This window comes from Bison bison, unplaced genomic scaffold (assembly GCF_000754665.1).
Source record: "Bison bison bison isolate TAMUID 2011002044 unplaced genomic scaffold, Bison_UMD1.0 scf7180017864383, whole genome shotgun sequence".
Taxonomy (NCBI): domain Eukaryota; kingdom Metazoa; phylum Chordata; class Mammalia; order Artiodactyla; family Bovidae; genus Bison; species Bison bison.
This window is the reverse complement of record NW_011494955.1, coordinates 1,326,396-1,339,744: the sequence shown is the minus strand read 5'-3', so window position 1 is coordinate 1,339,744 and position 13,349 is coordinate 1,326,396. Positions and strand designations below refer to the sequence as shown.

Genomic DNA, 13,349 nt, shown 5'->3' with positions numbered 1-13,349 from the left:
ACTTACTGGAAAAGACCCTAATGCTGGGAAAGACTGAAGGCAGGAGAAGGGGATGACAGAGAATGAGATGGTTGGATGGCATCACCAACCTGATGGACATGAGACAGAGCAATCTCCAGGCGTTGGTGATGGACAGGGAGGCCTGGCGTGCTGCAGTCCATGGGATCACAAAAAGTTGGACACGACTGAGTGACTGAACTGATCCAGTGGACTATTAGCTATAAAAAAGGAACAAAGTAATACCATTTGTAGCAACAAGGATTGACCTAGAGATTGTCATGCAGAGTGACGTAAGTCAAACAGTGAAAACCAAATGCCATATGATGTCCCTTATATGTCAAATGTGAAAAAAGGAAGACAAACAAACAAACAAACTTGTTTACAAAGCAGAAATAGACCCACATATGTGAAAAACAAACTTGTTACTAGTGGGGAAAGCAGGGATGGAAGGGACAGAGAAGTATAAAAATTGGGATAGAGATACACAAGCTACTATATATAAATCAGGGATCACAGCCTTGTCATGGTGAAGTGAAGTGAAAGCCATTCATTCATGTCCGAGTCTTTGCATTCCCCAAGGAAAAAACAGTCCATGGAATTCTCCAGGCCAGAATATTGGAGTGGGTAGCTGTTCCCTTCCAAGGGATTTTCCCCAAGTCAGGAATCGAACCAGGGTCTCCTGCATTGCAGGTAGATTCTTTACCAGCTAAATACCAGGGAATATATATATATATATATTCATGGTGAAGGGGTTTGTATAACTCAGCGAAGCTATGAGTCATGCCGTGCAGGGCCACCCAAGACAGATGGGTCATAGGGAAAGTTCTGACAGATCACTGTCCACTGGATGACAGAACAGTAGACCACTACAGTGTTCTTGCCACTAGAACCCCATGAACAGGATGAAAGGCCAAAAAAGATACGACACTGGAAGACGGGCCCCCAGATGGGAAGGTGTCCAGTGTGCTACTGGGGACGAGGAGAGGGCAACGACTGACAGCTCCAGAAAGAACGGAGTGGCTGGGCCAGAGCGGAAACAGTGCCCAGCTGTGGCCGTGTGGTGGTGAAAGTGAAGTCCAGTGCTGTGAAGAACACCACCGCATAGGAACCTGGAACGTCAGGTCTGTGAATCAGGGTAAACAGGATGTGGTCAAGCATGAGACAGCAAGAGTGAACATCAACATCTTAGGAATCAGTGAACTCAAATGGACAGGAATTTATTTAATTCAGATGACCATTATATCTACTACTGTGGGCAAGAAGCCCTTAAAAGAAATGGAATAGCCCTCAGAGTCAACAATAAGTTTGAAATCCAGTACTTGGGTACAACCCCAAAACCGACAGAATGATCTCATTTCTTTTCCGAGGCAAACCATTCAACATCACAGTAATCCAAGTTTATGCCCCAACTACTGCTGAAGAAGCTGAAGCTGACCAGTTCTATGAAGACTTAAAGATCTTCTAGAACTAACACCAAAAACGGGTCCTGTTCCTCGTAAGAGATTGGAATGTAAAAGTAGGAAGTCAAGAGATACCTGGAGTAACAGGAAAGTATGGCCTTAGAGTACAAAATGAGGCAGGGCAAAGGCTAACAGAGTTTTGCCAAGAGAACGCACTGGTCATAGTAAACCCTCTTCCAACAACACAAGAGAAGACTCTACACATGAACATCACCAAATGGTCATACTGAAATCAGACTGATTATATTCTTTGCAGCCAAAGATGGAGAAGCTTTATACGGTCAGCAAAGACAAGACATGGAGCTGACTGTGGCTCAGATCATGAACTCCTTATTGCAAAATTCAGACTTAAATTGAAGAACATAGGGAAAACCATAGGCCATTCAGGTATGACCTAAATCAAATCCCTTACGATTATACAGTGGAAGTGACAAACAGATTCAAGGGATTAGATCTGACAGACAGAGTGCCTGAAGAACAATGGACAGAGGTTCGTAACACTGTACAAGTCAGTGACCAAATCCACCTCAAAGAAAAAGAAATTCAAGAATGCAAAGTGGTTGTCCAAGGAGACTTCACACAGAGCTGAGCAAAGAAGAGAAGCAAAAGCAATGCAGCAAGAGAAAGATAAACCCAACTGAATGCAGAGTCCCGAAGAACAGCAAGGAGAGGTAGGAAAGCCTTCCTCAGTGACCAGTGCAAAGAAATAGAAGAAAACAATAGAATAGGAAAGACTAGAGATCTCTTCAAGGAAATTAGAGATACCAAGGGAACAGTTCATGCAAAGATGGGCTCGATAAAGGACAGAAATGTATGGACCTAACAGAAGCAGAAGAGATTAAGAATAGGTGACAAGAATACACAGAAGAACTATATAAAAAAGATCTTAATGACCCAGATAACCACGATGGTGTGACCATTCACCTAGAGCCAGACATCTTGGAGTATGACGTCAAATGGGCCTTAGAAAGCATTCCTACAGACAAAGCTAGTGGAAGTGAAGGAATTCCAGCTGAGCTATTTAAAACGCCAAAAGATGAATCTGTTAAAGTGCTGCATTCAGTATGTCAGCAAATTTGGAAAAGTCAGAAATGGCCACAGGACTGGAAAAGATCAGTTTTCATTCTAATCCCAAAGACAGGGCAGTGCCAAAGAATGTACAAGCTACCATGATTGCACTCATTTCACATGCTAGTAAGGTCATGCTCAAAATCCTTCAAGCAAGTGTTTAGCAGTACATGAACTGAGAACTTCCATATGCATAAGCTGGGTTTAGAAAAGGCAGAGGAACCAGAGATCAAATTGCTAACATCCACTGGATCATAAAGAAAGCAGGAGAATTCCAGAAAAACATCTACTTTTACTTCCTAGACCACCGTAAAGCCTTTAACTGGGTGGATTACAACAAACTGGAAAATTCTTAAGAGAGACGGGACTACCAGGCCACCTTACCTGCGTCCTAAGAAAACCTATATGCAGGTCAAGAAGCAACAGTTAAAACTGGACATGGAACAATGGACTGGCTCAGAACTGGGAAAGGATTACAAGGTTGTATATTGTCACCCTGTTTGAAAGTCAAAGTATTAGTCATCCAGTTGTGCCCAATTTTGTGACCCCATGGACTTTAGCCAGTCAGGCTCCTCTGTCCAGAGAATTCTCCAGGCAAGAATACTGGAGTGGGTTGCCATTCCCTTCTCTAGGGGGTGTTCCCGACCCAGGGACAGAACCTGGGTCTCCTGCATTACAGGAAGATTCTTAATCATCTGAGCCACCAGGGAAGCTGTCTATTTAGGTCACCCTGTTTGTTTAATTTATATGCAGAGTACATCATGCAAAATGCCAGACTAGATGAAGCTCAAGCTGGAATCAAGATTTCCAGGAGAAATATCAACAACTTCAAATATGCAGATGATACCCCTCTAATGGCAGAAAGTGGACAAGAACTAAAAAGCCTCTTGATGAGGGTGAAAGAGGAGAGTAAAAAAATCTGGCTTAAAAACTCATCATTCAAAAAACTAAGATCATGGCATCCAGTCCTATCACTTCATGGCAAATAGATGGGGAAACAATGCAAACAGTGACAGACTTTATTTTGGGGGCTCCAAAATCACTGCAGATGGTGAATGCAGCCATGAAATTAAAAGACACTTGCTCCTTAGAAGGAAAGCTGTGACCAACCTAGACAGCATATTAAAATGCAGACATTATTTTGCCGACAAAGTTCCGTCTAGTCAAAGCTATGGTTTTTCCAGTAGTCATGTACGGAATGGAGAGTTGGACCATAAAGAAGGATTAGCCCTGAATTGGTGCTTTTGAACTGTGGTGTTGAGAGGACTGTTGAGAGTCCCTTGGACTGCAAGGAGATCCAGCCAGTCCATCCTAAAGGAGATCAGTCCTGAATATTCATTGGAAGGACTGATGCTGAAGCTGAAGCTCCAATACTTTGGCCACTTGATGTGAAGAACTGACTTACTGGAAAATACCCTGATGCTGGGAAAGATGGAAGGCAAGAGAAGAGGACAGCAGAGGATGAGAGGGTTAGATAGCATCACCGACCCAGTGGATATGAATCTGAGCAAACTCTAGGAGACAATGAAGGACAGGGAAGCCTGGTGTGCTGCAGTCCATGGGGTTGCAACAGTTGGACACAACTTATCGGCTGAACAACAACTATATGTACAATAGCTGACTGATAAGAGCTTACTGTTTACAGCAAAGAATTCTACTCAATACTGATGAATCACACAGGAAAAGAATCTACAAAAGAGTGGATGCATGTCTGTATGTGTGATTTACTTCCGGTACACCTGAAACCAACACAACACTGTAAATCAGCTTACTCTAATCAACATTATTTGTAAAAGCCCTCTAAACGTGTGTATGTGTGAAGCTGTAAGTTTATGTACTGTATAATGAGTGTGTATCAAAATCTACAAATGCAATAGATAAAACATAGGTAATAATATATAATAATTTCATTCATAGAACTAAGTGAACACTAGTAAGAGAGAGCAAAACAAAATTAAAAAGTGGAAATGTACGTCAAAATACAATAATTTTAACACACACATTAGAAAATGCAGGCTGTATATACCCCAGAACACATGGCAGGTATGGCTACAGCAGTAATGTTTATAAATACAGAAAGCAGGGAAAAGAAAAATAAAGAAAAAACAAACCCATAAACACAGAAGAGCTTTCCACAGGAGTACTTATAAAGACATTTTACTCATATATTCACACCTACGGAATAAAGCACAAGAGAGGAAAAACCGCGTGTCAGGGAACTGTTGACTGAAACTGCCTGCCTTGGCCAAGCACAATGACAACCACTTGCCTGAGCTGCCTCCCAACTGGGGGTCCTGATAAAGATGGAGGTGCAGTCTATGAAAACTAACTGGGAGATTTCGCGAGGGTCTGAGAGGACGGAAGAGATACGTCCTGCCTACCTCCCAGAATCCCTCACACTGGAATCCATCTTGGTGGGAAGGTGTGTGTGCCTCCAGGAAAGACCCTGAGTCAGAAAGGTGGGCCAGAGACAACCCGCAAACTGAGCCCATTACCATAAAACCGGAGCCACGTGGTGGGGCCGTTCTCCTGGGTTCCCTGACCCTGCTGCTTCCCACGCAGGCACCCCTTTCCAATGAAGCCTCTTCTCTGTCAGCACCTGTGTCCCTTGTAACAATTCATTTCCGAGTGTTGGACAAGAGGCCACTCTCAGGCCCAGGAAGGGGTGCCTCTGAGACCCTGCAACCCACATAGAGGACTTGAACTGGCCAGAACCCACATGGGAACTTTAACTGAGATCACACACCTGGTCTCAGATCTTAATGAAGTGCAGGTTTTTGATGTCTCCTCACAAAAAGAATTCAGTGAGAGACAGGTAAGAAGTGGATTTACTGAGAGAGAAACACTCCACAGAGTGTGGGCCACCTCAAAAGCGAGAGGCCTCAAAATATGATGAGGTTGCTTCTTATGCCCTGGGTAATTTCACAGGCTAATGTGTAGGAGAGTTATTCCAACCATTATGGGGGAAGTGGCAGGGATTTTCAGGAATTGGGCCACCACCCACTTTTTGACCTTTCATGATTAGCCTTAGAACTGTCACGGCACTGGTGGTGATATTATTTAGATGCTAATGTATTCCACTGAGAATATTAATAATGAGGTTCAAAAGGTCCACGGGAACTCAAATCCTACGCCATCCTGGACTTACTTGGTTCTAACCAGTTTTAGTCACCTCCTATGGATATGTCGTTCTTTTGAAGGCTGTGACCTGTCGCCTTACCTCCTGATTCACCCCTTCCTGCAACAAATGCATAGCCATGAAAAACATGGGTAAAGTCAAACCGTATTGTGCAAAAGAAAAAAGTCATAAAACATTCATTTTCATAAAGTTTTAAAACAAAAGAGTGACACTAAACAAAAGCGTCAGACGTTTCCCACATAATCGGCAGAAGCAGCAAGGAAGGAAAGGAGGGGCTTCCCCGTTGACCCAGTGGTTAACAATCCGTCTGCCAGTGCAGGGGACACGGGTTCGATCCCTGATCTGAGAAGATTCCACATGCTGCAACTACTGAAGCCTGCTTGACCTACAGTCTGTGCTCTGCAACAACAGAAGCTTGCAGCCCAACGAAGAGCAGCCCCTGCTCTCTACAACTGGACAAAGCCCTTGGGCAGTAAAGAAGACCCAGTGCAGTAAAAAGAAATCAGTTAACAAAATAAAATAAAGGAAATGTTTACTTAAAATATTAACCAATACATTAACTTTCTGAAGACAGGCAGAGGTGTTTTGAAAGAACCCCACAGGCAGCTTCTGAGGTCCGATGTATATACCACTTTTGACCTGAGCAGTGAATAGATATTAATTTTACAGCTTATTCAACTGCACATTGAAGTTCTTGGCACTCCCCTCCACCGCACAGGTCATATTTCAAAATTAAGAGAGCCAAGGTTTTGGGGGACAAAGAAAAATAACTATAGTTCCCCTGGTGGCTCAGTGGTAAAGAAGGGGCCTGCCAATGCGGGAGACATCAGTTTGATCCCTGGGTTGGGAAGATATTCCCTGGAGAAGGCACTGGCAACTCACTCTGGTACTCTGGCCAGGAAAATCCCAAGGACAGAGGAGCCTGTGGGCTACAGCACACAGGCCCTAGACTTTGAGAAACCACACAACTTGGGCATGTACATGCTCGAGCTTGTTCAGTCATGTCCAACTCCTTGCCCTCTTCCAGGGGATCTTCCTGACCGAGGCATCGAACCCACACCTCCTCCTGCGTCTCCTGCACTGGCAGGCGAATTCTTTACCGCTGAGCCACCCGGGACGCCCCCATGTAATTTAACAAATTAATAAAAAATATTTCCGTCTGAGAATCCTTCGCCTTCTAAAGCATCTTAAAGTTAGCTGGAGGTTGAAAGAAATTTTAGAATCTATCAAATACTTAACCAAGGTAAAAAGACTTCAACAGCAAACACAGATCACTTAAAGGCAAAGGAACGCACACGCTGTTATCAAAAGCAGTATTCCAAGAAAACTTTGAAGGGAGAAACAGACTCCGGTCTTCTTCTAGTCCCTTCCCAACAAAATCCATTTACCCAACTAGATTTAATCCAATCTAAGAAAATCCTGCTCGTACACAACTCTAAAAACATGGAAACTATCTTCCATAAAAACTTCTTATGGAAACTATCTCAGGGTTGCACCGAGCACCTTCAGTTCCCTAAATAAAATACCTCTTGTCTCTCTCTGTCAGGGGAAGCCAATATTCACTAATTCATATTTCAGTATCTTATTTTCTCCGGGCTTCCCAGGTGGCTCAGAGGTAAAGAATCCGCCTGTCAATGCAGGAGACGCCGGTTCTGGAGAAGGGAAAGGCAACTCACTCCAGTATTCTTGCCCGGAGAATTCCGTGGACAGAGGAGACTGGTGGGCTACGGTCCAGGAGGTCACGAGGAGTCGGACACGACTGAACGACTAAACAACAGGAGACCCCAGATAAAGAACAAAAGCGCTGGGGAATGAGGAGAGTTGGGGGAGGAAGACGCGGCATTTACCTGAATGGGCTACACCTTCGCCGAGCTGGGGGCCAGCGAAGTTTGTTGGCGAAGACGCGGCCGAGCAAAAAGGCACCTCCCGGCCCGAGACAGTCAGCCCACGCCAATCTCAAATCAAGTTAAGCAGCGGGCACAGCGTTTCCCAACTCCCGGACCTCAGCGGGCCAGCGATCAGCGGCTCCCCGCCAGCGCGCAGGAAGTAGCGCGAGAACAACTGGCCTGTAGATCCCGGAAGGCCCGCCCACACCCCGTCCGCTAGAACGGAAGTGCCTCTGTCCCGAGCCGTCATTGGTCCAGAGACGCCGAGGAAAGAGATCGGTATTTTCGTGTCCTGTGGAATTGGCAAGGGGCGAAGCTCCGCACTTGCGGTAAACGTCCCGCCTCAGCACCAGGCTGGCTGAGTAAGAGAGTCCTGAAGCTCTGAGGACCGGGGTGAGGTTTCACGCTTCCTAAAGAGAATGAACCGAAATTTCCATGGAACGTGGTCTTAGCTGATCACAGAGAGGTGGCCAGACATAATATTTCAGGTGCTTCCAAACCAGCAAAACCAAGTGGGTCCATGATACCAGCTTATCACTCAGATATAAGGTGCATCCACTTATGCTGTTGTAACTTTTTGTGACCACATGGACTGCAGCATGCCAGGCTCCTCTGTTCTCCCCTGTCTCCCCGAGTTGCCCAAATTCATGTCCACTGAGCGGGTGATGCTATCTCATCCATGCATAGCTGGGATCTGATAGACATTGTGTTATTGCTCTTCCAGTGGATGTAGGCTAAAGTTCTAGACTCAGTTTATGAGTTGATTCATGAGTCAAGAGAAAAGACTCCAGACACGGTCATGGTGAACAATACAGAGGAAGGATGTGGGGCGACAAGAAGCCGGTGGACCATGTTTTTCTGGTTCCCTCAGAAAACAGCAGAGCCAGTGATGGTGTCCCATTCGGGGAAACCATTTTTGTATCTGCAAAGAAACGTAATGCACACACCAATTACCTAACCTTTTTGCTAACTGATCGCCTGTCCCCACACCTAAAAGCACGCTGTCTCTTTGTCCCCTAAATATCACAAGCACCTGGCCTCCAGGAAGGTAGATATGAGACTGTCTCCTGGCTTGGCTGCATTGTGAATGAACTTCCTCCCCTGCAACCCTTTGTATGTCAGCATTTGGTTTCTTCCACCTCTGTTGCAGTAAAAACTTAATATTCATAACACGAAATTGCCCACAATTGGAGTGCTCATATCAGGGAAATTGAAATGACCATCAAAAGTGGGGTGGGTATATTTTTTAATACATGTCTAGACATAAAGTAATGAAAACTGTGTTAATAATGAGGACTAGGTAAATAATATTGTGAGCACAAATATTTATCCCATCCAGCAAAGTCACTGAAGAAAAGTTCCAACAGATTTTTGCTTTCTCAGTTACTAATAAAACTCACATTATATCATAGACACATACCTGGCAAATGAATGTAAGAAAGAATCATTCGGGAACTGCAATCAGCATAGTGAGATACAGCTACATTTTATTTTTGGCTTCACTGGGTCTTCACTGCTGCACAGTCTTTCTCTAGTTTCAGAGAGGAGGGACCACTCTTGATTGAGCTGTAAGGGTTTCTCATGTTGCAGAGGACGGGCTCTAGGTGCGTGGGCTTCAACAGTTGCAGCAAACATGCTCAGTAGTTGCATCACGTGGGCCCTAGAGCATGCGAGCCTCAGTAGTAGTGGTGCACTGGATTTAGTTGCCCCACATGAATAATCTTCCCAGGCGAGGGATCAAACTCATGTTCCATACACTGGTAAGCTGACTCAACCACCAGACCACCAGGGAAGTCGACCTCTAAACTTTTTAATGAAAGTGAAAGTGAAGTCGCTCAGTCATGTCCGAGTCTGCAACCTCATGGACTGTAGCTTACCAGGCTTCTCTGTCCATGGGATTTTCCAGGCAAGAATACTAGAGTGGGTTGCCATTTCCTTCTCCAGGGGATCTTTCCAACCCAGGGATCGAACCCGGGTCTCCCGCATTGCGGACAGATGCTTTACCATCTGAGCCACCAGGGAAGCCCTTTTTGATGAGGTAATACTCAAAATAACTGGCCATACCAACCAACTGCTAGTGATAAATACAAGAAAACTGGAATGCCAATATCGATGGGATGGCAATAGGGTATAATCATTGACTTTTGAGTATGAAACCACATGGTCATATAATTTTGTGTATCTTCATGTTAAGTTTATCTGTAATAACCAAAATCCCACCCTTTTAAAGATTAATGGAGGGACTTCCCTGGTGTCCAGTAGCTAAGACGCCACACTCCCAGTGTAGGGAGCCCAAGATCAAAGCCTGGTAAGGGAACTAGACTCCCTGTGATGCATCTAACAGGTCCCATGGTGCAACTAAATATACTGTGTGCCTCATTTAACACCAGGCACAACAAAATACATAAAAAAAAAAAAAGGTAAACACTCAATAGGTGGTATATCCAAATAATTTTTCAGAAAAAATTACTCATAACAGCAAATCATTCTCCGAGAAATTATGCATCATGAAAAAAGATATAAAAGTAAACATTAAGACCCCAATGATATTGTCTAGAAATTACATAGAAAAATTACATAGGAAAAAAGTAAATCCATACTAGTTTCCTGGATTTCTAAAATGGATGTTAGAAGGTGCATATGGGAGTGATGGATGTTTGTAACAATGATGATAGTTTTGTGGATTTACACATATTACAACTTACCAAGGTGTATATTGTAGGGATTTCCATTTCAATGCACACCAACTAAACAGCACAATTTTAATAGAAATTGGTACCACATAAAAATCTGAGTTTTTTTTTTTTTTCCACAGATGGGTGGCTTGCAGGTCTTAGTTCTCTGTCCAGGGATCAAACTCAGGCTCCTGGAGGTGAGAGAGCAGAGTCCTGACTGCTAGGGAAATCCCTGAAACTGATTCTGAATCTCCTTTTGAGTAACACTCTGGCAACCACACATTAACATCATCACATCTCCTTGTCTCCTGTGAGGGAGACAATGAGGGAGACAATCTTCATTGTCTCCCTGTCTCCCTTGCAGTAGCAATGAAGATTGGTGAGCAATGAAAGGTGTTTCCACTTGCGCTATCCAGGAACTCTGCCTGGGTCCTAAAAAATCACATGACTGGACTACAGGATTTTCACTTGCCTTCCCCAGTATCTTGAATGTGCAGAAATGGCTCTGCGTTAACAAGGCTTCCCTTGTGGCTCAGCTGGTGGAAGAATCTGCCTGCAATGCAGAAGACCTGGGTTCGACAGATCCTCTGGAGAAGGGAACAGCTATCTACTCCAGTATTCTAGCCTGGAGAATTTCATGGACTGTATAGTCCATGGGGCTGCAAACAGTTGGATACAACTAAGCAACTTTCACCTTCACAATCTGCAGATACTATGGGATGCTAAAACCTTTAATCACTTTGACAGACTGGGACCTCTGGAGGAGAGAAACAGCTCTGTAGCTCTGAAAAATTTCTGCAAAACCCTGATTATAAACAGCCAAATTCACATTCTTGGACGCAGCTTTAGAAAAGACCCTTTCATACCTGTTTTCTAGTCTCTTACTCCCTTTTAATGCCCTGATGGTTTCAGTATGAAGTATGATTCCCTGCTAATGTTTATAACCTAACACTCAGCAACACCAGCCTGCCACATTGTGGATATTATGGCACATGACTCTGCCCCACCTACAGAACTTCTTCCCTTGAACTGTCCTGGGGACAGGACATGACACCCCATGTGAGAAAGAGAACACTTTATGCTGCTCCAAAAAATCACTGGTGGCTCTCACTTGTCCTCATCTCAGGATAACTTCAGGACCCACCTAAAATTCTCACCCAGGTCTCAACATTAGTCTCAAGGAACCCTGCAATCCACCCCAGAAGGCCTTGGACAACAATGCAAAGTAGACCCAAACTAGAGTGAACACTATTCTCTGTCATGATACTATTCTCAGTGAGGAATACAAAGATAGGAACACACACGAATGCAGTGGCTTAAAAAAGTTTTTATTTATTAAAAGAAAAGAGCATTGCTTAGAAGAAAGCAGTTGTCAAGCAGGGTGACTCGAAGATAGAAACATGTCATAAGTATGACATGACTCAATGCCAAAGAAAGTAAACCTCTGTCAGCAGCCATCAGAACCCAGAGTGCATGTGCAAGGTCAAAGCTGCTTAGTTCCTTTCCTAGGCAGTTGATAGGATCTAAGAGCATGACACCACCCAAGTGCTCAGGTTACACATGCTTTCCTTCAGGGGACAGGAGAGCACAAAGGTCTACCTACCCTGATGACACTGAGGGGACTGACGCCCAAAAGAGGATCTGTCACTTGGTAGAAGAAACTCACAATGACCAGAAGTCTGGCAAGGCTGCTGCACAGGTTAGGAAGTAGACCTGAGCTTTTTAGAAGCTTCCAATGAACCAGGTACCCACAGGCCATCTCCATACTAGGGCTGTGCAGATGGATGGCATTCAACTTCCAGGTGATGATTCCCTTACGGAGCCTGTTCAGTAAGATGTATTCACTAAGAACACAGCTCATTTGCTGTCTCCTCCTCTAGTTTGAAGGCCTTTCTCAACTATGAACTTTGTGGTGACAGATGAGGCTAGACCTTCAGTGGAAACTTTCCTACACGCTCTGTATTCTTGGCTCCACCTGGGCTACGATGGTTCTGGTGCTCGGACTAGACTTTTGACCAAACACACACACACTCACACACACACACACACACACACACACACACACACACACACACACTCACACACGTTTCCACACTACTGTACTTGTGAGGCCTTTCTGTGGTGTGAATTTTCTTTTCAGGTGCTTAAGACTTCTCCACATTCAGTGCATTTAGGTAGCTTTTCTCCAGTGTAAATTCAGGTGCTTAATGAGACTAGTTCTATCCCTAAAGCATTTCCCACATTCACTACACATATAAGGTCTTTCTTCAGTGTGGACTCTCTGGTGTTTAGTAAGAACAGACTTTTGGCTAAAACATCTCCCACATTCACTGCATTCAAAAGTCTTTGCTCCACTGTGAATTCTCTGGTGGCCTTGAAGGTGGGCCTTTTGCCTAAATGACTTCCCACATTCACTACACTCATAAGGCCTTTCCCCACTGTGAATTCTCCTATGCATAAAAAGGCTGGAGAAGTACCTAAAAGCTTTCCCACACTCACTGCACTCATAAGGCCACTCTCCAGTGTGGACTCTCTGGTGTTGATCAAGCATGCGTTTACAGTTATAAGTTCTCCCACATTCTTCACATTCATAAGGCCTCTCTCTGGTGTGCACTCTCCAGTGCTGATCAAGTTTGGTTTTAGTACTAAATGTTTTCCCACATTCACTGCACTCATATGGTCTGGCTCCAGTGTGAATTCTCTGGTGCACAACAAGCTGGGAGTGTTGCCTAAAGAATTTCCCACATTCTCTACACTCATAAGGCCTTTCCCCTGTGTGAATCCTTCTATGTATAGCAAGGCTGGAGCTGCATCGAAAGACTTTCCCACATTCGCTGCATTCATAAGGCTTCTCTCCGGTGTGGACTCGATGGTGCTGAGCAAGCCTGGACTTCCGGTAGAAGAGTTTCCCACATTCATTGCACTTGAAACGCTTTTCTCCATTGTGAAACTCTGCTACAAACTCCATCATTTGTGGTTTAACCTGGTGCTGGACATGGTCAGAGGTACCAGGGAAATCCTTCCTCGCCTCTTGGCACTTAAAAGCCTTCTCCAATGCATGGACTGTGCAGTTCTTCATTAAGGCCTTACCCAAATCTCTTCTCATGAGCTTCTCTCCACC

At 44.5% G+C, this 13,349-nt stretch overlaps 2 protein-coding genes across 2 annotated transcripts in view; both read right to left on the bottom strand.

Annotated features, from left to right (window-relative positions):
• The window catches only part of LOC105001658, an 18,473-nt gene extending 10,670 nt beyond the window's left edge, over positions 1-7,803 (bottom strand). Inside the window, exons 1-2 of the mRNA XM_010858043.1 lie at positions 7,670-7,803; positions 999-1,123 (exon numbers count right to left, since the gene is read on the bottom strand). Of these exons, the coding sequence (XP_010856345.1) occupies positions 999-1,123; positions 7,670-7,803 (259 nt within the window). The remainder of the gene's footprint in view (positions 1-998; positions 1,124-7,669) is intronic.
• Positions 7,804-11,538: 3,735 nt separating this feature from the next.
• The window catches only part of ZNF547 (zinc finger protein 547), a 40,403-nt gene continuing 38,592 nt past the window's right edge, over positions 11,539-13,349 (bottom strand). Inside the window, exon 4 of the mRNA XM_010857688.1 lies at positions 11,539-13,324. Within this exon, the coding sequence (XP_010855990.1) occupies positions 12,399-13,324 (926 nt within the window). The 3' untranslated portion in view covers positions 11,539-12,398. The remainder of the gene's footprint in view (positions 13,325-13,349) is intronic.